General features: G+C 33.7%; 1 protein-coding gene across 4 annotated transcripts in view; it reads left to right on the top strand.

The window, feature by feature from the left end:
* Positions 1 to 20,211, top strand: part of LOC141633117 (ADP-ribosylation factor GTPase-activating protein AGD3-like) — a 31,829-nt gene extending 11,618 nt beyond the window's left edge. For 2 of the 4 annotated variants that reach the window (XM_074445597.1, XM_074445598.1), the window contains exons 16-19: positions 6,101 to 6,246; positions 6,339 to 6,432; positions 8,878 to 9,365; positions 11,154 to 11,631. In XM_074445597.1, the coding sequence (XP_074301698.1) occupies positions 6,101 to 6,246; positions 6,339 to 6,432; positions 8,878 to 9,365; positions 11,154 to 11,268 (843 nt within the window). In that variant the 3' untranslated portion in view covers positions 11,269 to 11,631. Of the gene's footprint in view, positions 1 to 6,100; positions 6,247 to 6,338; positions 6,433 to 8,877; positions 9,366 to 11,153; positions 11,632 to 19,288; positions 19,352 to 19,432; positions 19,596 to 19,931 lie in introns of those variants that run through there. The other 2 variants (XR_012537921.1, XM_074445599.1) reach the window with 2 other exon arrangements.
* The last annotated feature ends 2,823 nt before the right edge of the window (positions 20,212 to 23,034 follow it).

Here is a 23,034-nt window from a genome sequence, read left to right as displayed (position 1 = left end):
TGCAAAAGGTTCGGTTAAATTTCGCAATTTTAGAAAACCGGTTAACCGAACCGAACCGTTTCACAAAAAAGTATGCGAAAAATTAAAATATTGTATAGAAAACTGTTCTTCCGTTTAATTTTTATAGTGTATCCAAATTTAAAATTTCTTAAACTGATAAAGCTAAAGTTTAACTAATTAACTTTATTGTTGGGTATGATATATAATTAAAATTTAATCAAACTATTAGAAAAAATAAACGAAAACTGAAAACAAAAAGTATATATAGAACGATTATCGATTAACCGGTAACCGAACCGCTAATAACCGTTTAAAGTGGTTAACCGAACCGTTTATAACCGTTAGAAACGGTGCGGTTTAGGTTCGGAGTTTTGCCGAACCGAACCCTATGCGAACCGAATTAAATTAGAGGTTCGGTGAACCAAACCGCGAATGAACACCCCTAATATGGAGGGATCCAATTTCCCTCCTCCAAGCCTAATCAAAATCTCTCCACAATAGGCAAGATTTGGAGGGAAATTGATCCAAACACAGACACCCCATTCCCCCTCCCCTTCCCTTCTCTTCTCTCCCTTTCCCTTCCCTCCTTCCCCCTCCCCTTCCTTTCCCTCCACTTTTGCTATCCAAACACACCCTTAATTTTGATTATTCTATATGCTCTAAGAGGCTAGAAGCTTTTACTGGAAAATAAATTTCATATTTTCTCCTTTTCTAGAAATAAGTATCGCTAGTGGACTTGTTATTGTGCAATGTATTAGGTGTCAATTAAGTCGGGTTATATCGGGTTTAGGTCATAGCAGGTGAACATATCCTTTCGGATCAATTGATGTGTCGGGTCGGGCTTGGGTCGGGTCATTATCAGGTGAACATATCCTTTCGGGTCAATTGATGTGTCGGGTCGGGCTTGGGTTGGGTCATTATCAGGTGTGGTTATCGTCAACTTTTTTTTTATCGCGTTACTTCATTCTTTTACCAATAATTTTAGTTTTCGGGCATTATTTGGTTTGGTTACTTTATTATTAAGTCAAATGTATCAAGCTAAACACTAAATCGTTTTCATTTGGATCAATACTAAGCTTAATAATTGTCGCCTTGTCGGGGTCATCAATCTTATCGGATCAGTATAGGTTTGGGTTCGGATCATGATACGGTTAAATCGCACACCTATAAAAAATAAACCAACTGGCCTAAACTAATGCAGTAGAGGTAGTCGGGATCGTATCCACAGGGAGGCTGTTTGCAATCTAAATGTCAATTCAAGTCTGTGTCACAAAATTGGGGGTTTGAATTGGGTTTGTCTATTAACTAAAGTAGCAAACAAAGAAAATAAAATGATAAACGATTTCAAATAAGAGAGAAGCAGCTAGGACGGTCGGTTCACCACGGTCTACAACGATCTAAGATAAGGTCAACGGTCAGCATTAAACGGTCTAGCAATAAACGGTCTGAAGGTTACTGAATGAAGGGTACTGAACAAGTCCTCTCGGTCCACTATTCGCCCTAGAACTCTAATGTAGCTCTCGCCCTAGTTAGAGTATTCTATTGTTCATAGCAAGTCTTCGCCTTTTCCAATCTCTCGATCCAGGTGAAGGTTAACAAGATGGTCAACTAATTACTTGCACTTAATTAATCAAACCGCTATCAGATGCTACGATTAACAATTCAGACGGAGTAAACTGCTAAACCTAGTAACCTAACAAATTACATCATAGAACCGTGGATCCCCTAAATCCCAGCACAAGAAGTTTAGCTACGCATAATTAGATGGAAAACAACAAGTAAAGAAGATGAGAGATCAAAGGATTGCATGACGGAATCAAGTAGATATCTAACTAGCATAAAATGGAATTAACAAGAACAATAAAAGAACAATAATAAAATTAAAGCAAGATGAACGAAGAACGATTGAAATTACCGAAATTAAAAGGAAAGAGTTACAGATTCAGATCCGAAATTCCAAAAGCTAAAGTAATGTAGTACTGTGTTTTTGCAAAAGTAGAAGATGCCCTAATAAAGTTCTCAGCCTGTCTTTATATAGAAATAGCTAAGAATTATTAATTAAACGACTAATGGGCCGAATTAACAAGTTAAGCAAACACGGCCTGGCATGAAAATAGTAGATCGACCAAAATTCCAGTCGATCGACTAATCCTCTGAGCAAAACCAGTCGATCAACCACTATAGGCTGTCGATCGACTTTTCTGGGAGAACAACAGCGTCCATCATCACTTTATCATGCTTCCTTACGTCTTCACACATTCCAAGATGAAAGACATTCCAAGATGATCATTCTCGAGCTTAACTTTACGAGTATCTCAAATGCAACTCCGGGGACGGGTTTTGGCTTGGTTTACACTCTTTCGGGTCCAAATCTGCATAAAATACAAAATAACCCAAAGTAGCCATTTCATGGGAGAATAGTAGCCAGTCGCTACTAAATAAGCATAGAAATGCGTGCAAATGAGTAAAGTAAATGTATGAAATAGGCACGCATCAGATCACTATAACAGGGTTGTATCAGGTTTCGGTCCCAAATGGGTCGGGTCATTTCAGTTTCGGGTTTCTACATTTTCAGGTCGGGTCAAGTTTCCAGCTCTAGGTTCTTAATCATGTTGACTAGTCAAGAATATACTCATGGACGAGTCCTACGGATTTTTACGTGAATTCTAGGACCAACAGTTCATGGTCATCTATATGCAGAGTACCATCTAGGGTGTGAATCATCTAGATTAAATCTAGAACGCCCTCATGTGTGATTCTTAGGAATATATACATGATCCTGTGAATGAGAGGTTTGTGAATCGTGATTCTATGTAAGGCTGCGGAGATGAACTCGTTGTAAATAAATTATTCAGAAACCAATTTATCAACCAGAATCCGTGGAGCTATGATTTCAAATCTAATTTTTATCCCTATCACGTAGCAGGAGAAAACTGTGATTAATGATCTAAAGGAAATCAGGAAAACAAGTTTTGAACCAACAAAGGAGGTGGTAGGGTATTCCAGAAAACCCAAAGGGTTGTGAAACTAGAGATGTATAAGTTATTTGTCACTCACATATATATAGATAAGGTGTTCCTTTATTAATAATACCTCTTACCTAAGAACATATATGTTACAATTTCACACTCGAAAAATTATCAAAGCTGCTACAACTGAGGCCTGGATCATCTTCTAGAGAGGGAATATGTAAAGTGAGTTTTAAGGTTTGGTAAATTGAAGAAAACCCCAGACCTTGTATGTATCAAAGGTAGTAGGGAATGGGTGTGAAGGTAGATGAAGTGTGTAGAGAAAGGGAGGGTGGAGAGAGTCCCCGTGTTTTCCTTTTAAGCCTTTCATTATATTTGAGGGGATTCAAATGTGGCTTGTAGGAAGAAAAATAGATCCTTCCCTCCTTTCTCCCTCCCTCAAATCTCTCCATCCTAACCAATGCTAACAAATCTTGGGAGGTTAAAGTGGATGAAAGCATGAAGAATCTTTCTTAGAGGGTGTCTGTCCACCTTCTCCTTTCATCCTTATCTCCAACCTTATCCCTTTTTCCTCTCACAATCGATTAAACTAGTATATATCATGTGGGGTCGGAAGGAAGTTGGATGAAGCAAAATATATGATATTTTAGTCGGTTGTGAGAGAAGGTAGATAGTTATTCTCTCTTTCTTAATATGCACAATAGTAATTCACCAAAAAAAATGCGCAATAGTACAAATCCTTCACAGCACTGACTCCAGTTGTTTATGAACCGGATACCGATGGGAGTCTTATCGCTTTATTGCCACATTTGTTACTTAATCTCCTACAATTTGGTAAATAGGGATGAGATGGAACCTCTTTTGTGGTTTGGTTCCTCAGACTCGGCGTTTAATTTATAGCCTGTGGTGTGGTAAGAATAAAGAGAGACCATTGCTATTGAAACAGTACGGCGTTTAATTTATAGCCCGTGGTACGTTTATTTTTTTTTTTAATCATAATGGGAAACAAGTAGTGGTCCATTACTAACATAAATGAATGGTGACCTTTTGCATGATGGGTCAGCAAGGATTCAACTCTATTTGTGACTTAATTTCGGGGGTTCCGATTTATATCCGATTGTCAGCTTATGGAGAAGAGAAACCAAGCAAAGAAACTGGTGTATACTAATGTTTATCTACATGTGAAATGAGTATTTTATCTTGTTTACAGTGTGATGCATATGTTCTAATGAGATAAAGTGTGAAGTGTCTCACATCTGCAAGAATTTTTAAGCCTTTGTGGACAGGGTGGTTTAAGGTAAAGGTGACAAGATGGGGACAGCGTTTTAGCTGTTGGGGATGACTTAGTTTGAGGGGTATAAATGTAATCTTGTCTCTTTATCCTACCCGTTTTGGCCTCTCCTAAAGATTTGTGCAAAAAGCAAACATATACAAGCTATTTGCAGGAGCAGAAACAGAACCCAGATTCTTATGTTCATGGCAGAAATAATTGCCTAAATTCTTGGCGAAAGGTTCCATAGTTGAGTGCTCTGCTTTAGTGTGATTGATGAAGACTAGGTTTGAAAATATGCAAAACAAATGAAAAGAGACTGGAGTCCATAGTTGGCGAACAGAAGCAAATTCAACTAGAATGCTAATCAGGAGAGACTTCGTATCAGGGTTTTGGAGGTTGATTCAAAGCCAAGGTTGCATCGTTCTGTTTCAGTCGACTGAACTTCGAATAGAATTGTCGGCACTGGAACAGAGCTCCTTTGGGAATTAGGCTGCCAAAGTTGTTTACATTTCTACACGTGAAGGTAGGTAGCATTCTGCGAACTCAAATTCAAACTCATCCCTCGAACTGAATCGATTCGACCCTGAACACAAACCGTAAGGTAAGCACTAAGTTTTTGGTTGGTATGTTATGTGTATGTTCCCTCTCAAAAGAAAGCCAAGTAAAATGTATCAAAATAAGGGGGATTTTTCTAGGCTGCAGCTATCGAGCGTACAATATAAATGTTGGAAAGAATTTCAGCTCCCCTTCAAGTTAGATGAATATGCTCCATGGAATTGTATTAAGAAAGGGTTCAGAGGATGTGCATCACGCTTCTAGAACTCAATTCATTGCTGCAAGTATGAGTAGCTTCTGATGAGGTTGCATTGAGCCCATTACCTTCTCCTCAAGTTGAGCCTCTGAGTCAAATTCACACACCTCCTTCTGATGAGAATGCTATTGGTCCGCAACAAAAATCTCCAGTGATTTTTAGAATTGTCAAGTCATACACCTTGTTCTAGAGGCTTGTAAGTCACAGAACTTTGATATTGATAACCCTGCTAAGTATTGAGTCTTATAAGGTGAAAGAGTGGCAAAATACTATGGCAGATGAGACGCGATCGTTAAAAATGACACTCGTGGGCTTCTAAATAGATTTGTCGTACGTGTGAAGTGGGTTTACAAGACTTAAACTTAGTTCAGTTGGCTGAATGAACAAACAGAAGTGCAACGTTGCTTATTAAGGAATATGTATACCACAAACTTAGCTTTTCTAGGTTAGTGCTTGAACCAAGCACTATTACATTGCGATGACAAATACAGCATTGAGATATTTAAAGGGTAATACAAATATTGGTGTGATGTTCAGGCTGAGCTCAGAAGCTAAGCTAGGCCTTGCCTTCTCTAATAACGAGTATTTCTAGAGCGTTATTAAATAAAATGTATCGTTTAGGTGCATGAATCAAAGACTAGCCTAGAACATACTCATGCATAAACCCTAGGAACTAATGCGTAACAAATTAGGAACTACATAGGTTCATTATCTTCTATTTAAGGTCTAGGAGGTGAATGCATTTGAGTACAGAAAATTCAAACTATTTTTTCTTTCAAAGATTTTCCTAATTTTCACAAGATTCGATTTAATTATTCGCTTTTGATATTTTTCTTTCGACTTCTAGTTAGTTGACATGGTATGAGCCTTGAAAAGTTTGTGAACATATCCTCTTATCATGCAGATTTGCTTTTGTATAAAATGCCTATATTTTGCTTTTATGGTTAGTTTGTGTGGTAACACACACAGACCCAAGAGGCAGCTAAACTCTCAAGTCTCACCCTTTTTTTACTCTTTGTAAACTGACAGTGGCTTATAAATCTGTAGGTTAGATCACTGACACTTGATGTTAAAGTGTGGGAGCCCTCTGTTATCTCATTGTTTCAATCTCTGGGCAATGCTTATGCCAATTCGGTATGGGAAGAGTTGTTGCGGTCAAAAGGTGCTTTTCATGTTGATCTTCCACCTTCAAGGTAAATATTTCCCTGGGTTGTACTAAGTTTAGGATGTATTTATTTTATTATATTCGTACTGATTGGGGGTGTCTTCTTGTTTGACTGGTAAGCTCATTGAAGGCTGATAAGTCCCACCAGATTTTTATTAGCAAACCTAGTGCTGCTGATTCAATAGCCATAAAGGAAAAGTTCATCCATGCAAAGGTGCACTCTTTTAACGTTTCTTTTCCTGTTTCTATTACACAATTGTTAAAGAAGGTGTGTTTAAGTAAGTATGTTGTATGATGCAAGATAATTATTATTGACAATTTAACATCATTAAATGAGGTGCATAATATGGGTTGGTGCCGTTGTAGCCACCATACAACAGTCTTATTTGAGTTTGTGTGTTAAAGAAAAATTGTCGGTTCTCCATGAATTACTGATATAGAGCAATTGTACTATTGTGCATATTAGGAGCACATACTCTATACCTTAGTTGTAGACCTGTCAAACTGGTTGGGGTCGGATTGGGTGACTCGGTCACTCGGGTCAAATGGTCAATACATGTTTAAGTTGGATCAAGGTCATATTATAGGTTAAAATCATTTTCTTACACCTTTTTATTTGCCATTTTCCATAATTTTTTTTTTTTACAATTGTATTATATCTTATACGGAGTATTATTTAGTACTCCGTATTACTTTTCTAATCATATGAAATTCTCCGTACTTAAAAAAGTGTTTAATTGAAACACTTACATTAAAGTATTTTATAAAATTGAATGAGCATAAAAAATTTAATGTGATGTTAATAGTTGTTTTAATATACTTGTGAATCACTAATATGAATATGAAATATCAATTCTGTATAAATTTAAATATGAGTTAATAATAAAATAATACGGTGGACTTTAGAGACTCGTGGGTTCAGGCTGAGCAGGAGTAAGACTGAGTATTTGAGGTGTCAGTTCACTAAGGTGGCGGGGTTGAGATCGACAGAGGCAGGGAGTATTATTTTCGATGGGAATGTTGTTGAGGGTTCGGATTTCTTCAGATATCTAGGATCTATTATTCAAAAATATGAGGAGTTAGACGGAGATGTGGCTCACAGATTTAAAGCGGGATGGTTGAAATGGAAGAGTGCTTCAGGGTTTCTATGCGATAAAGATATGCCCCAAAGATTAAAGGGAAAATTTTATCGCACGGCAATTAGGCTGCTTCTACTTTACGACTCCGAGTGTTGGGCCGTGAAGCATTGTCACATTCAAAAGATGAGTGTGGCGGAGATGCGCATGTTGAGGTGGATGTGCGGACATACAAGGCAAGATCGGTTAAGGAATGAGGTGATTAGGGAAAAGGTAAAAGTGGCGCCAATAGAGGACAAGATGATGGAAAACAGACTAAGATGGTTTGGCCATGTGAGAAGGAGACCTATGGACGCACCAGTTAGGAGGCTGAAGACTTGGAGAACAGAAAAGGTCCCTAGAGGCAGAGGAAGACCGAGACAGACATGGTTGAGAGTGATAGAGCACGATATGAGAGTTCTGGGGCTTGAGGAGAGTATGGTGACGGAGAGGGCACAATGGAGGGAAAGGATACATGTGGATTTTTAGTATTTGATGTTTTTTTGACAGATTTAATGTTTTTTATTTAATTTAAAAATTAAATTATTTATTTTTTCTCTCCTTTATTACACTTTTTCACCAACCACTTTCTTATAGATTTTACTTGGTTCATTCCGGAGCCTTAACTCTATTTCGGTTTTTAAAAATCGTTTTAATCTTTTCTCTTGATTTAAATTTTAAGTTTTTATAAAAGAAAGACGGAATTCGATTTTAAAACCCCTAAGTTTACCTTGACTTTCCACTACATTTTCGTTCTTCCTTTTTGTTTTTCATCTTCCCTTTTTTATTCGCATTTTGAGATGTGCGTTCACCCATGGACAGTTCGAAAGGATGATTCATGTCAGCCAACCCCAATTCATTTTGGGATTAAGGCTCTGATGTTGTTGTTGTTGTTGTTGTTATTCAATTTTATAAAATGTTACTCATAATATTTTGATACATGTGGATTTTTAGTATTTGATGTTATTTGATATATTAATGTTTTTATTTAATTTTTAAAAATGTATTTGTTCTTTTCGGATTTATTACGCCTTTTTACCAACAACTTTCTTATATATTAATACTTGGTTCACTTTTAAGGTATTCCGGAACCTTAAGTCTTACTTCGATTTTCATAATCGTTTTAATCCTTATTCTCGATTTAAATTTGTAAAAGAAATCCGGATTTCGATTTTAAAACCTTAAGTTTACCTTCTTTTGTATTATGTTTCACTCCCCTTTTGTTTTTCACTTTTTCTTTTCTATATTTTCGCATTTTGAGGTGTGCGTTCACCCATAGACGGTTCTAAAGGATGATTCATGTCAGCCTTCCCCAAATCATTTTGGGATTAAGGCTCTGATGTTGTTGTTGTTGTTACTCATAATATTTTGATCTTATTAAGGACTTAATAGATCTTAAGTAGAATTACTTACGAACATTTGATTATTTTTCTTTCTATACGCTTTACTCATTTTGGATAAAGCTGTGATAGTTTAGGGTTGGATTAGGCGGACCGCTACCATTGCTTAGTATTTAGTAACTGTATGTCTTATTGTTCAAACAGTATGCAGAAAAGCTTTTTGTTCGGAAGCCAAAAGACACGCAACATCTACGGTCATTGTCACAACAAATATGGGAAGGTGTCCGTACAAATGATAAGAAAGCAGTGTATCGGTGCATTGTTAACTTTGAAGCAGATGTTAATGCCATATATGAGATTTCATCCTCAAACTCTTCTGTAACTCTTGCCAAAGTAATGCTGTTACCAGAGCAGACAAACCATGGCCAAAATACCAATGAATGGACTGGAGATTTGTCTTCCAAATCCTCGGAGAGCTCTAATTTGTCTGCTGAAAATGAAATCCCAAGCATGGAAGATCTAGAAGGTTGCCACTTGCTCCACCTTGCCAGTGAGTTTGCTGACATAGGCATGTTGGAGCTGCTTCTGCAATATGGTGCAAATGTTAATGCGTCCGATTCCAGAGGTCACTCACCACTTCATCGATGTATTCTAAAAGGAAAACCAATAGCAGCAAGATTGCTTCTCACCAGGTGATCTTCAATTTTTAGTTCTTGTTGATGTTAAAATTTACTTTTTTGCTGTCACCTAACCTTGGTGAGCTTTCTCTCTAGGAGTCTAGGTACTTTTAAATTCTTTATCAAGTCGATGTCAGAGAATCAAGGGATTAGTTTCTTGAAAGAGGGTCTCATATTGAAATAATGTGAGACCAACTTGTCTAATAATAAACACTACCAGTTACCCATTACCCATTGATTAAGAATTTAAGATAATAACTTTCCTCAAAAAATAAAAAAAGAATTTAAGATAATAACAACCTCATTTAGTTTTTGGGTGTTGCTCTTTCATGTACATGATTTACTCAATCATGTACATGTTTTCCCACTTTACCCCTGCTCATTTCATTTCTCTCCCATAACTCCCCCTCCATCTCTCAACCACCACCCCTACCACCACCAGTCCACCACTACCCCACCGACTGCCTGCCCTCCCCCACCTCAGGCCACATCCTCTCTTGTGTAACCACTGCCGACTAATTTATGATAAACCCAAACAAATTACCAAATGGAGAAATTTCATCTAGCTATCATATGATTGTAAGGATACATATATCATAAAAGCAATCAAACTAATACTGCAATCATCTAGGAGTGGTCTTGTCATTAATTATCTAAAGTAGCCAAATAGAAAATTTAAACTGTCACAGGCAACGAGCAAAGTGCGATGGGATCGGATTAACAGACAACAAAATTCGAAGTTTTCTAATTAGTTCAAAAACTATGTGTGTATTGAAATAGAAAAATGTTTGGTTTTTCTAGCTATCACTATTCACTACCCGTTAAGGGCTCAAATTGCACGTTTATTCATACCTTCTCCATAAACCCTAAGTTTATTAACCCTAACTTAATTTACATCTCTACTTAATTTGATGGAAAAATTGGATGGGTAATTAGTTAAGTTAGAATTATGACTTTTTTTTTTTTTATTAAGGTAAGAAAACTAGATTGATCCTCTAGTGTAGGACCAACCTATCTCATCCTTTCGAATGAGTGAGGTAAGTTGAAGCCACCGGCATTCAAACCACCTCGAAAGAAGTTAGAATTATGACTTGATTAACATGAAGTCCTATGTTACTCCGACACTTCACTTAACTGTCGTGTCGCGTGTCAGACACGTGTGTCGGTGTCCGACACGACACGACACTTCGACACTTCAATTTAGACCACAAAACAGGAAAATTCACCCCAAATAGCCGTGTCCGACACACCGACACGTGTCGGTGTGGCGTGTCTGAGTAACACTGATGAAGTCTAAGATTTATAATTGAGTAATTTGATGAGGATTTGATTAGTTTTTTAGAAGAAGAAAAGAAGAAAGAGTTTTTTCTTGATAAGGGGTAAGGCATGGAAAATTTATGAAAAAAAGTTCATGAAAGAGTAAAACTTGTCGATGAAAGAGCAACTACGTAGTTTTTATATGGGTCAATCTCATGATAATAATAACCATCTCATTTGAGTAATTGCGAGGACCATCTCATTTGAGAATTTGTGAAGATTTCTATGCCTGCAGCTGAGCCTTTGCCAAGAGGCAATTTGTTTATTTGAGACACTTTGCCACTAGCCAAAGCAAAATTTCTAGCAACAAACAGGGTATCATTTTTTATTTTTATTTTCGCATGAGGGAAATTTTTTGGCTCAAGCAGGAGGGGCCTTGATGCACTCCGATAATATTGTGGTGGTTGAGTGAATTTACCCGTGCCTGTAACTACAGCAATAAATAAGTCTTGCTGGTGGGTTTTAATTTATTGATACTAATCTCAGGGGAGCGGTTCCATTAGCCATGAACCGTGAAGGCAAGAATGCGCTTGATCTTGCAAAAGAAGTAAGCTTCAATGATCCTGAGATACTGGCTTTACTGTCTGACTTCAGGGGATAGTAGTACGTTTGGTGGCTATATATTATGGAGTATTTTAGTGTAGTTATGAGTAGTTTGTGTGTATATTTACCATCGGGTATGCGGAAAAAATGTAGCAACATCTTTATTTTCTCAACACTTTTACTCAGAGTGGAAAGGGTATCGATTGCCTCCCTTGTGGGTTGTGCTTGAATAGTGTTTTTTTGTTGTTTTGTGCTGAGGGAAGCTTAGCAGTTACGAGGTTGTCGTCTCGTGTGTGTACATTAATTTTTCGTTTGAGAGGTTTGATTGGGGATAATCAATTCTTTGTACTGGAGCTGTAATTTAGTCGTGTAACCTAGTGTGAACTAGATAACATCAATTGAAGAGTTATGGGTTGCTGTAGTCTGTAGGTATCATGTACACACTAATTATGAGGCCTAATTACAAGCACGCTAGTTTATGACGAGATCGAATTCTGCAAAGATCTAACGGATCTAATTTCATGGTAAAAGAAAAAAAGGTGATGTATTGACAAATAGAATTTATTAAAATAATTGCTTAAGAGAAGAAATGTACCTCCGTTTCTTTTAGGAAAGGAAATGGAGAGGATCCTATGACCTAATGTAATAGAAACTAGAGAGCAAATTTTAGTAAAATATATAACTACATAGATTATTCAAGTTGCTACTCTGTTTCATAATATCATATTTTTGCAAACTCTTGAAAATATATGAACAAAAATGGGGTGATTTCCTTGAATATTGTTGGGAAAGAAATTAATTCCCTACATATGGCTACTTTAGAAATAATTCTCACCATATGGTTATGCTAGGTTTGGATAAATCAAAGCAAAAGGTATGGAAAAAAAATGGAACATGGATTACCTTTGATAATGTCAATACACAAAAAATATTCCTTGCATATTGTTGCTTTAATTTTCAAATTCCTTGCATATTGTTGCTTTAATTTTCACTATTTACCAGTTAAATTAACATAGTGATAAATTACGGGTTAAATGTGTACAGAAATACTATCCTACAACCAGTTTTATAATAGCATTGTACAACCGGCTCAAAGTTGTTGAGCTCTTACACAAAGTTGTTGAGCTATTTTACAAGTTATTGAGCTATTTTACGAAGTTATTGAGTTTAATAATTATTCTGTTAAGCTCAATAACTTTGTACCGTAGCTCGATAATTTTGTTAATAAAACTCGACAACTTTGTAACAAAACTCAACTATATTAAATAAGTTATATATATAACTAGTTGTACAATACATTAAATGAAATGTGTATATATCAATTTTAAAGTAAAATACAACCCTCGTTAATACGTGTGAAAGTAATAATCACCATGACCTATTTTCCATATATCATGTTTAAAAATAAAGTAATTCGTTAGATTCATATACTCACTTAAAAAAAGAAAGGGTTATTCTCATCGGTACCCATGAGTTATCAACTTTTCTCACCGGTATCCCCGCCTTTTCATAATCTCCAATTATATCCCTTAACTTTCTTCTTTACTCTCAACTGTTACCGTAATTATTTTGTGTTAAATACTTCCGTTAGATTTATGACAGTGCGTACTATTGTATATCTCCCACCCAAAATCCACGATTATAATTCATATACTCCTACTACCTACCTCTGCTTGTTTGCCCTATTTAACTTCCTTTGCCGTACTCAACTTCATCTACTTGTTTTTCTGATTCTTCGTCAAATTTATCAACACACACCATAATTTCAACCTAACATTTTTGTTCATTTAGTTGATAATCCTCCATTTTATTAACTGTCAAATTTGCTAGATTTCCTCCTTCAATTCCAAGTAACTTCTGACTTCTTTTACATCGCTAAATCTCTTTTAAGACGGCATTATCCGTCTTAAGTTTAAGACATATCAAATAGCATATGATTTGTCTTACCTATGCAAATGATAGATTATTTCACCCATTTTAATCTTAAGACGGATCCGTCTTAAAAAGAACTTAACGTACATCACATCTATCATTCTCCACAAAGAATCAGAAATAATAGACTATTGATTTGTGATTTGTGATTAAACTCAACAAAGAAAACCCATAGAAATTGAAATTTTAAACATGAAAAAACTATAATGAGACAAGTGATTAAAAAGTTAGAAGATGTAAACAAACCCGAATAAGAGAAATTGAGTTATTGTTGCGAGAATCAAATGAAAAATTTAGTGAATAAAATAAAGTGTTGAGCACTAATCTAGTACTCCATAGCCAGTGTTGCGAGAATCAAATGGAGTACTAAATGCAGTATATTAGTTGTATATAGAAAGTCAAACTGAAATGTTATCGCCATAGCCAAATTGCCAAAGAAAAATGTAATGTACATTGTGCAGTGAGTTTTAGAGTGGATTTCGGGGGAGAGAGGAAGAGAGTGTACACTCAGCAGCTGAGTCATAGATCTAACAGAAGTATTTGACGGAAAATAATTATTGTAACAATTGGGAGTAAAGAAGAAAGTTAAGGGGTATAATTGGAGATTATAAAAAGACAGGGGTATCAGTGAGAAAAGTCGATAACTCGAGGGTACCAATGAGAATAACCCAAAAAAAAATTGGACAAAGATAAGAGAGAAAATGGGGATTCCCCTTATTATATTGTGTGTACAGTTTGCTACTCCCTCCATTCAACTCCAAATGGTACATTTTTTTTTTCACGTTTGTCAACGCACGTTATACACCGTAAATATCTTTAACTACACTGTTTTAAAAATTATAAAAAATTGATATTTTTAATGTACTCCTAAAGACGAATAAAACAAGATCCCGCATGAATATATTTTATCTTATATATTGGGAGAAAATGAGAAGATTTTTCTTACTTGTGAATAGTGTACAAAAGAAAAACCTACCATTTGGAGTTGAATGGAGGGAGTATTATTTACATATAGCTAATAGCCCAACTTTCACTATGACATAAACATGAGTACAGTTTGCTATTAATTTTAGTGTTAAATAGGAGTATTTCGTATATGTACTTAGTTAGGCAACGGTATAACTGTATAAGACGAAAACATTTTATGAATTTATATAACTCCAAAATTAAATATTTATATTTTTCAAAATTGAATTTATTGTAATTTATCTCTAAATGAGTCATTGGGTGGAAATTAAAGAAATAATATGTAAGAATAATTTTTGTAACAAGACATTATCAAAAGAAAAATTCACTTCCATCTTATTTCCTTACCTTTGTTTTGGTTTACCCAAACCTTCCGTAACCATATGATAGGAATTATTTCTAAAGTAACCATTATTGAAGGAAATCAAAATGTGCATTCAAACTTTTTTCTTATTATGAATTCTAGATATAAGTGCATATTTTTCCCGAAAGTACTTTCATTAAAATCAAAAGTTAAAGAGAAATTAAAATACATTGTCTTTTCCCCTTCTTTCTCAATAAATAATGTCTATCCTCTCATCTCATTCCATCATACCGATTACCGACTTAGGGTATGATTATAGGGTGATTCCCCTACAAACGGAATTACTTTTTTCACATATGATTGCTTTAAAAATATACCAATATATTGTTTATTTAGGTTTGTACAATTTAAAGCAAAAGGTTGGAAATAAAAACAAAAACAAAATTTTATTCCTTTACGTAATGTAATGTAAGAGAATTATTTGCTACATATAGCTCATTTAATTCCTTATTTATTTTTAAATTTTAATAAATTATAATTAATTTTTATTATTCGATATAATGTTACTCCATATATTACACCAAATTTAAATTACATTTGTGATAAAAAAAATTTAAAATTTTTTCTTTTAAATTTGTACAAAATGTATATTATTTAAATACGGAGTACATTTTTTTTATAGTCTTATCTAGTAATTGTATTATCTAAAAGTGTACTGAATCTGGAAATTCGGACTCATTGCAAAAATAGAAGATATAGGAAAACCGCCCAAACTTTAACGAAATGAAATATATTGTTTTTTTTTTTTGAAATCGATATGAAATATATTGTTGAATTCACATAAGTTTGAGTTTGCCATCTATGATACAAAAATTAGCTACAACTAGGTTTGGTGTCCGGCCCCGCCCACACTACCTCTATTTATCGTCAATTTTTTCTTCTTCTAGGAAATAAAACTACGTTAGATTTGCTTAACTCATATGTTTATCATTTATTTTGAAATATAGACTTTATCAAAAATTATGAGACACATTCACTACTTTCGCTGTTAATATTATTACTTTCATCATGTTAATACTATTATATTCTCTACTCTCCCGATTATTGTTGTTTCTTTGACTACTCACGCTATTTTTACGGCTATATCCATTCCCGTTAATTTTATCAAACTCATATTTAAATAAATAAGTTTTTTTCTTAAATCGAATTGTGAGCTAATTTTTCATATTTTCTCCGTTGTTCCTACTGTTACTTTCATTACATTTGTTGTGACTACTATTACTTTCATTACCCCCCCCCCCCAATATTATCGTTTCTTTCGCTTCTCCCGCATTTAATAATGTTAATTTCACTACGCCCGTTGTTATTATTACTTTCACACTCCCGCTGTTATTATTTTTACTTTTATGAGTAATATAAGTGATTAATATCATACTTGTTACATACAATGTTACTGCAATAGTTTTATCAAATTTAAATTTTAAATCAGTTGATTATCTAATTTTATGGAATATACATGTGATGAAATATTATATCTTTTGAAATTTAATTTTGAAATCAGTTGATTATCAAATTTTATAAAATATACAGATTATGGAATATTTTATCTTTTGAAACAATTCTGATTTATTTCCCTTTACATAGTTTCCAAAACATAAACTACTTTTTGTCTATGTTAAACATATTTGTATATCTAATAAACTATATAGTATAATGAAATTATATAGATTTATATATTTACATAGAAATTCTTTGGTGTCCGATATATATATATATATATATATATATATATATATATATATATATATATATATATATATATATATATATATATATATATATATATATATATATATATATATATATATATATATATATATATATAGATTTAGGATCCGGTGAGAACGATCACTCGGTGCAAACGGTGAGAACGACTTATAACCATTGGATTAAAACAAATTGAACGACTTAGAATAACACACACAACCTACATACCTTTTGTGCGTAAAACGTTATTTTGATCAATCTCTTTCTCTCTCCTCTCATTTTTTTCCTGCATTTCAAACTCTCTACCTTTTCCCCCCAAAATTAGATTTCCCCAAATTAATTTCCCCCAATTTAATCAATCGTCAAAATTCCAGTGAATCGAACGATTACAATGAAGAACGACGATCATTCGACTGCAATTTCTTCAGTTTAGATTCCGTAATTGAACAATTTCTCTTATTTTTCGTAGGTAATTTGCTTTTATTTGAGCTTGATTTTCAATTGTATTACTTGATTTTGTTCAATTTTATGATTTCGATCTCAACTATCTACTTATTTTCGTCCTCATACTTGAATTCACTTGTGCATGATCAATTTTTTTGCGTTTTCGTTGAGTATTTGTTAATCAGGTAATATTTTCATTGTTGTGATTAATTTAATTTTCTGTTTCGTTTCGTACGATTTATACATTTATTTTATTTGTTTATTCGTCGTTGTTTCCTGAATGCATTATTTTTTTTCGCTCTAGTTAAAGTACATTGTCGACATATCTGCTCAATTAGGTATTATCTAAACCCTAATTTTTTTGTACTTTGTTAATTTTTAGTCATTATCCATATAATTTTTTATTTCTATAATTATTATGTTCTTCTTACGAAAATTGCATTGATTACAACCTTATTTTCATCGATTTCGCATTATTTCATTTTTAATTATTGTTGTTCATTTGCCTCACGAAAGTAAGTTGTGTCATCGTTGGTAATGACAAAGATCGTTGTTCAATGAATCATCCGAGACTGCATTTCTAATAATAATTATTCAACAAAACGAAGTGATAATAGTTATTTTGGTGGCATGCGTGAGATTCACTAATTTATATACTTATGGAGCCGTTTAGCAAATCGAGTGCGTTTTAATGGCTTCTAGTTACGTTTAATTAGCTCCTAGTTACGTTTAATGAGCCATAGCTTTGGTATGTGTTACGATGTGTATTCTCTAAATATACTAGTGTGTAGAAGCATGAATTGTTTTGTGGCAGCTTACTAAAAGCATGTGTATCTATCTTTACTATGTTAGAGGTCAACTTAGCAGCTCTCATATAATAGGATCTAATTAAGTAATTATGTTGTAGATACATTATTATACTCATGTAGGTATATTAAGAATTTGGCTAGGCGTAGTGGAGTATGGAGAAGTAGAACGCACGTACTCTTATTATGAATTTGGGGTCCAAATTTTTATGTATGATGTAGCCTGTAAATAGAGATATGAATGGTATAGATTGTGTCAAAATCAATGCAAATTTCGTAGATTGTCGTTTCCTTGCAAGCTTTTTCAACAAAAAGGTGTGGTAATATCTATTTTTAGTGGTATATTGTGAAATCCACTGATTCTATACACTTAAGGCCTTAAGGCCTCCGTAGTTACTAGGTAAGTTTCTGGTTTTGTGTTGTGCTACGATGTGTATTCTGCAAATATACTAGTAGCTAAAAGCCTAAAAACATAAATTGTTTTATCGCTTGCGTTGTTTGCAACATTAGTTTTATCGATTTCTCAGCACTTCATTTATACTTTCATTTTCTGTAAATTTAATGTGTTTTTACATTACATATTTTTGTCGCCTTCAATTAATTTCGTTTGAATTGATTAGTTTTTTTGTATATTCTTGAGGTTACATTAGTTGCTTTTTGTTTGTCATTTTTTGTTGCTCGTTACCCCTGAATGCATGTTATTGTTGTCGTTGGTAGTGTCGGTATGTTGCTTAATGAAATGAATCATCTGATACATTTGCTAAGAATAAGATTTCAACACAAAGAAATGGTAATAGCTATTTTGTTGGCATTCTGTGAGATTCATTAATTTATTATATACTTAAGGTACTCTTTAGCAACTAAGTACGCTTTAATGTGTTCTAGTTACGTTTAATTAGCTTCTAGGTACGTTTTTACATATTCTAGTTTTCTTATGTGCTGCGATGTGTATTTTGCAAATATAATAGAGGCTAGAAGCATGTATTATAATTTCAACACACAGAAGCATGCATTTTTTTGCCATTTAATGAATATACTGGACAATGACTAAACAGACACCGATTTTATTCGTTTCACTTTTATTTCTTTTTCACTGATGTTATCATTTCAGACTTTATTTTTTATTCATTTCGACAGTGAAAGCATGATTGCGGTGAATACATGTTTTACATGTATTCATTGACATTTATTGAATAATATAAAACTAATGACTTAACATGACACCACTCCCTTCTAGTGTTTAGGTTTTGTGACTTAGGGTTTAGAGCCGTTTTAGCTACTAGATACGTTTTAATAGGTTCTAGGTACGCCTAATTGGCTAGTAGGTACGTTTACCCCAAATGTCCCTTCCCCTTCCTACTTAAAGAGCTCAAATAGGTATTAGGTACATTCTAATAGGTTCTAGATTCATTTAATTGGCTAGTAGGTACATCTCTCACAAATGCCCCTTAACCAATAATCCTCATCCCTCAATAAATATGCAAACAATTTTAATATCTACACAATATACAATATTAATTCCATCACATATGTAGGTACAAATATGTGATTGTTTTATTAATCAATAATCCTCAATATATATGCAAACAATTTTCTTTGTGTAAAACCTGTCATTCCTTCGATGTTGCAGAATCAAGCGTTGACACCATTGGTCCATGAAAGTACTCCAACTTATATGCCTCTTTTATGTTTTATAGATGTTTTATCCCTATCATCGAAAATAATCACTTGTTTCTTTGTGTGTGACCTGGAGTTAAAGAAAATCTATATTCTGAACTTGTTACATACTAACGATCTTGGGCTGAAAAGAAACTTGTAGCAGTTTATTTTTCTGTTTAAAGGTTATTAATGTTGTCCAGATTTTACAAGGGTACAAGCGCTATCTGAATTTACGAATGAACACGGTCTCAACAGCCAAATGGGTAAAGTACATTACTTTTATTTCTTTTTGAATGATGTTATCATCTTAGACTTTATTTTTTATTTTTTATTCGTTTTGACAGTGAAGGTATGATTGCGGTGTGAAACTTAGAGCATCCGCAAAGGTGGGGAGGTGCCTCCCCATATGTCCTCTCTCTCCTCATATGGGGCTCCTCATTGTTGCACAAAGCTCCCCAATATTTGGGGTTCCACTGTTTTTAGAGGAGCTCCCCCAAAAAAAGTAAGGTAATTTGTGTTACTTTTGGGAAGGTTCCCAAATTTTTGTGTGTGAATTGGGGAACCCCATTGTTGCATAGATGTAATTATAAAATGGGAAGGGTAAATGAAAAAGTTAGTGAAAAATGAGGTGGACGAATAAGAAAAGGAAAGAGAAAATATGGGGAGCCTCACCTTTGCGGATGCTCTAAGAGCAATTACAAGGGTTATTCAATTTATGACTATTTCTTACTGTTGGTATTTTTAATTATTGATTTACTTTTAATTTTTTTCCATTTACCTTTTTATTTCCCGTAATTTCTTAAATTATATTCTAATGTATTTATTTACATGTCTGCTATGTAGAAATTTTGAATAGGCGTGGGATTGTGTGATGGTGGAATTTGACCGCAAGCAATCAAGCAAGGAGATTGATCGTCCTATTCGAAATGTGTAATGGTGGCAATTAGGACTGTTCAATTAGGGTTGTTTTGTAATAGTCTCATTTAGGTTTGTTATGAAAATGTGTTCCAAATTCGTTAGCAACTGAAAATGTCGACTTTTGTGGCATTTGAACTTTATCCATTTACAACTGATGTTATGAGAATGTGATTCAAGCTTGTTAGCGTCAAGTGTATTTCATACATCTCAATTTACCTTGACGACAAATGTACATTAACGTGTCCAGGAGCATCAAGAAAATCAATAAGGCAACTCAATTGTCACATAATTCTTGTAGATACACTTGTAAACTAATCTAGTTACATTAATAATATGCGCAAAAACTCTTCAATCATGACTTCAAAAAAAAAACAAGTTATTTCCAAAATTAAGCCGCATATGTACCAAGCAGAGCCTACTATATTAACTACAAAAATATAATTTTTATAGCCATCTCAGATTATGTGCTACATATGTGCCGATTTCTTTTCATCTAATTAGCATACTCAAGCTATCATGTATAAACAACTCAAACATTGGCAAACTGAATACGTCCTTGAATTTAAATGCAATATCCAACTAATACAATGAAACAAGATGATAGTTCAACCTATGCACAATCATAACACCGACAAAGCACAACCTCGGCATAATCATCCACGACTCCTACTCAAAAGCGTCAAAAATGTTTGTTATCATACAGAATTCTGGTAGATACACTATTAGACTTATCTAGTTACACTAATAACCTATGTAGATGCATTTCTTATTTTTAAAAATTGTATGTGCCAATCTTTAAAATCTTCAATATTGTGCCACTAATCAAATCTTCAATCCTTTTGACAATAATCTTTATCCCTTCAATCCTTCATGCCTTCTATGACTTCATACAATAACCTTCATCCCTTCATCCAATCCTAAAAGAGGTAAATTGCACGACTAATCAGATACATAAATACAAGTATATAAAAAAAATTAAATAGTCGGACCCTTGAAATATACTTCGTAGTAGATTGAATATTATACCTTTCTATGACTTCATACTCTCTCGGACAATTCCGACTATTGTGGAATCCTACTTCACCACAAGCATTGTATTTTTCTCAGCGGTTTCTCATGTTCTTGGACAGCTTTCTCCTTTTAGGATACCATTCTTTTGAGAACCCTTAGTCTTTGATAGTTAGGGAGGTAGACGACAACCTCAGCCGATATCTTTGTACCTATAACCATTTCAAGTTCTTCATTTTTGTTTTTCAAATTTTCATGTGTTACTACTACTACTACTACAATCAGACATATTACTTTGTGAGAGCAACTTGTCCTTGAATCCTTTAAATATGTTAGAAATCGTCTATATATTCAGGCTTTTGTTCAGCAAGTGTCACACATGAGTATACTTCAATTATATTACGTACTACATACACAAATAAAACATGAAAAAACGACAATGCCTATTCATCGTCTAATTTTCTTAAAACTGATACTCATCAATTATAGTATATTACTAGATACACTAATCAAATACGAAAAACAACAAAGGCGTATTCATCGTCTATTTTTTCTTAAAAGCGTCGCAACAATTATATTACTAGATACACTAATCAAATCCGAAAAACAACAGTACCTATAAATAGTCTAGTTATCCCAAAATTAATATGCGTCAATTATATTCCTAGATACACTAATCAAGTACGTAAAATGGCAGAACATGAATTGATTACACTAACAAAGTTAGTATGATTGTACTAACAAAGCTAAATTGAACACGTTTAACACAAACAAGAAACTGAAAAGAATTGAAATACATACACAATTGAAATACATGAATTTGAACACAATTGAAATACGATTAACACAAAAACAAACTGAACACAATTTGAAACGATTAAAACGTAGATACATACCTAAATCAAAAGACGTTTTTTCCAATAAGATTGCTACCAATTGGAACAATTGCATAAGTAGGAACAATCAAATCACTAGAACTTTCAATCTTCGATAAATCCCTAGAAAAAAAATCAAATCAGTAAAAATTGCATGATACATACATAAATTATGTAGTAAAACTAGAAAATTAAAGAAACGTACATAAATTTTCTTGATTAATGAGTATTAATTAAGTTCAATTTCATAAAAGATTGCGTCGTTTTCTGGAGAAACTTCGCGGGATTTTTCTGGAATGTAGAGAGAGAAAGGAAAGGTAGAGAGAGAAGAGAAAGATTGTGGGATGGCTGTAGGTTTTCTTTTTATTTGTTTCGTTGGTTGTATTAGTCGTTGGATTATAGTTTAATCCAATGATTGTAAGTCGTTCTCACAGTTCTCACCTTAGTAGTAGTCGTTCTCACAGGATCTTGACTCTCTCTCTATATATATATATATATATATATATATATATATATATATATATATATATATATATATATATATATATATATAGAGGCGGGATCTCGTGAGTTGGGGTCTTATGGTGAGTTGTGAGTTGGGGAAATCAAATTTGAGATTAAAAGATAAATTAAAAAAAAAGGAAAAATCGAAAAATACAAAAGCGCTGAAACATGAAAACAGAAACCTCATTCTAACGATATTCTCTCTCTCTCTACATCTCTCTACAAATCAAAAACAGAGAAAACTCAAAAATCAGAACGCCGACTATAGAAAATTCATAAAAAACCTAATAAAATTACACAAAATCGTTGATTTTTAGCTGCAATCGAATTACAGGTAATGTAAATTCGTTGATTTTTAGTATATTCAATCGTATTTTCGAAATTAATGTAAAAAACCTAATTAATGTAAAAATCGTTGATTTTTAGTGTAAATTCGTTGATTTTAATTGAATTCAATACTTGATTTTACTGTTTTCAGGTATAAAAGATGGACAGCGAGATCAATAACAATGTTAGCGAAGAAATCAACTCGACAGTGAATATGGAAACAGGTAATACTGCTATTCATTCTTATCTCTTCATCCGCCGTTGTTTATAAATAAATTATTGATTTCTACATGTTTCTAATTTGTTATTCGATA

Source organism: Silene latifolia, chromosome Y (genome assembly GCF_048544455.1).
Source record: "Silene latifolia isolate original U9 population chromosome Y, ASM4854445v1, whole genome shotgun sequence".
Lineage (NCBI taxonomy): Eukaryota > Viridiplantae > Streptophyta > Magnoliopsida > Caryophyllales > Caryophyllaceae > Silene > Silene latifolia.
The sequence above is the reverse complement of the archived record's forward strand: the minus strand, read 5'-3'. Positions and strand labels throughout refer to the sequence as shown.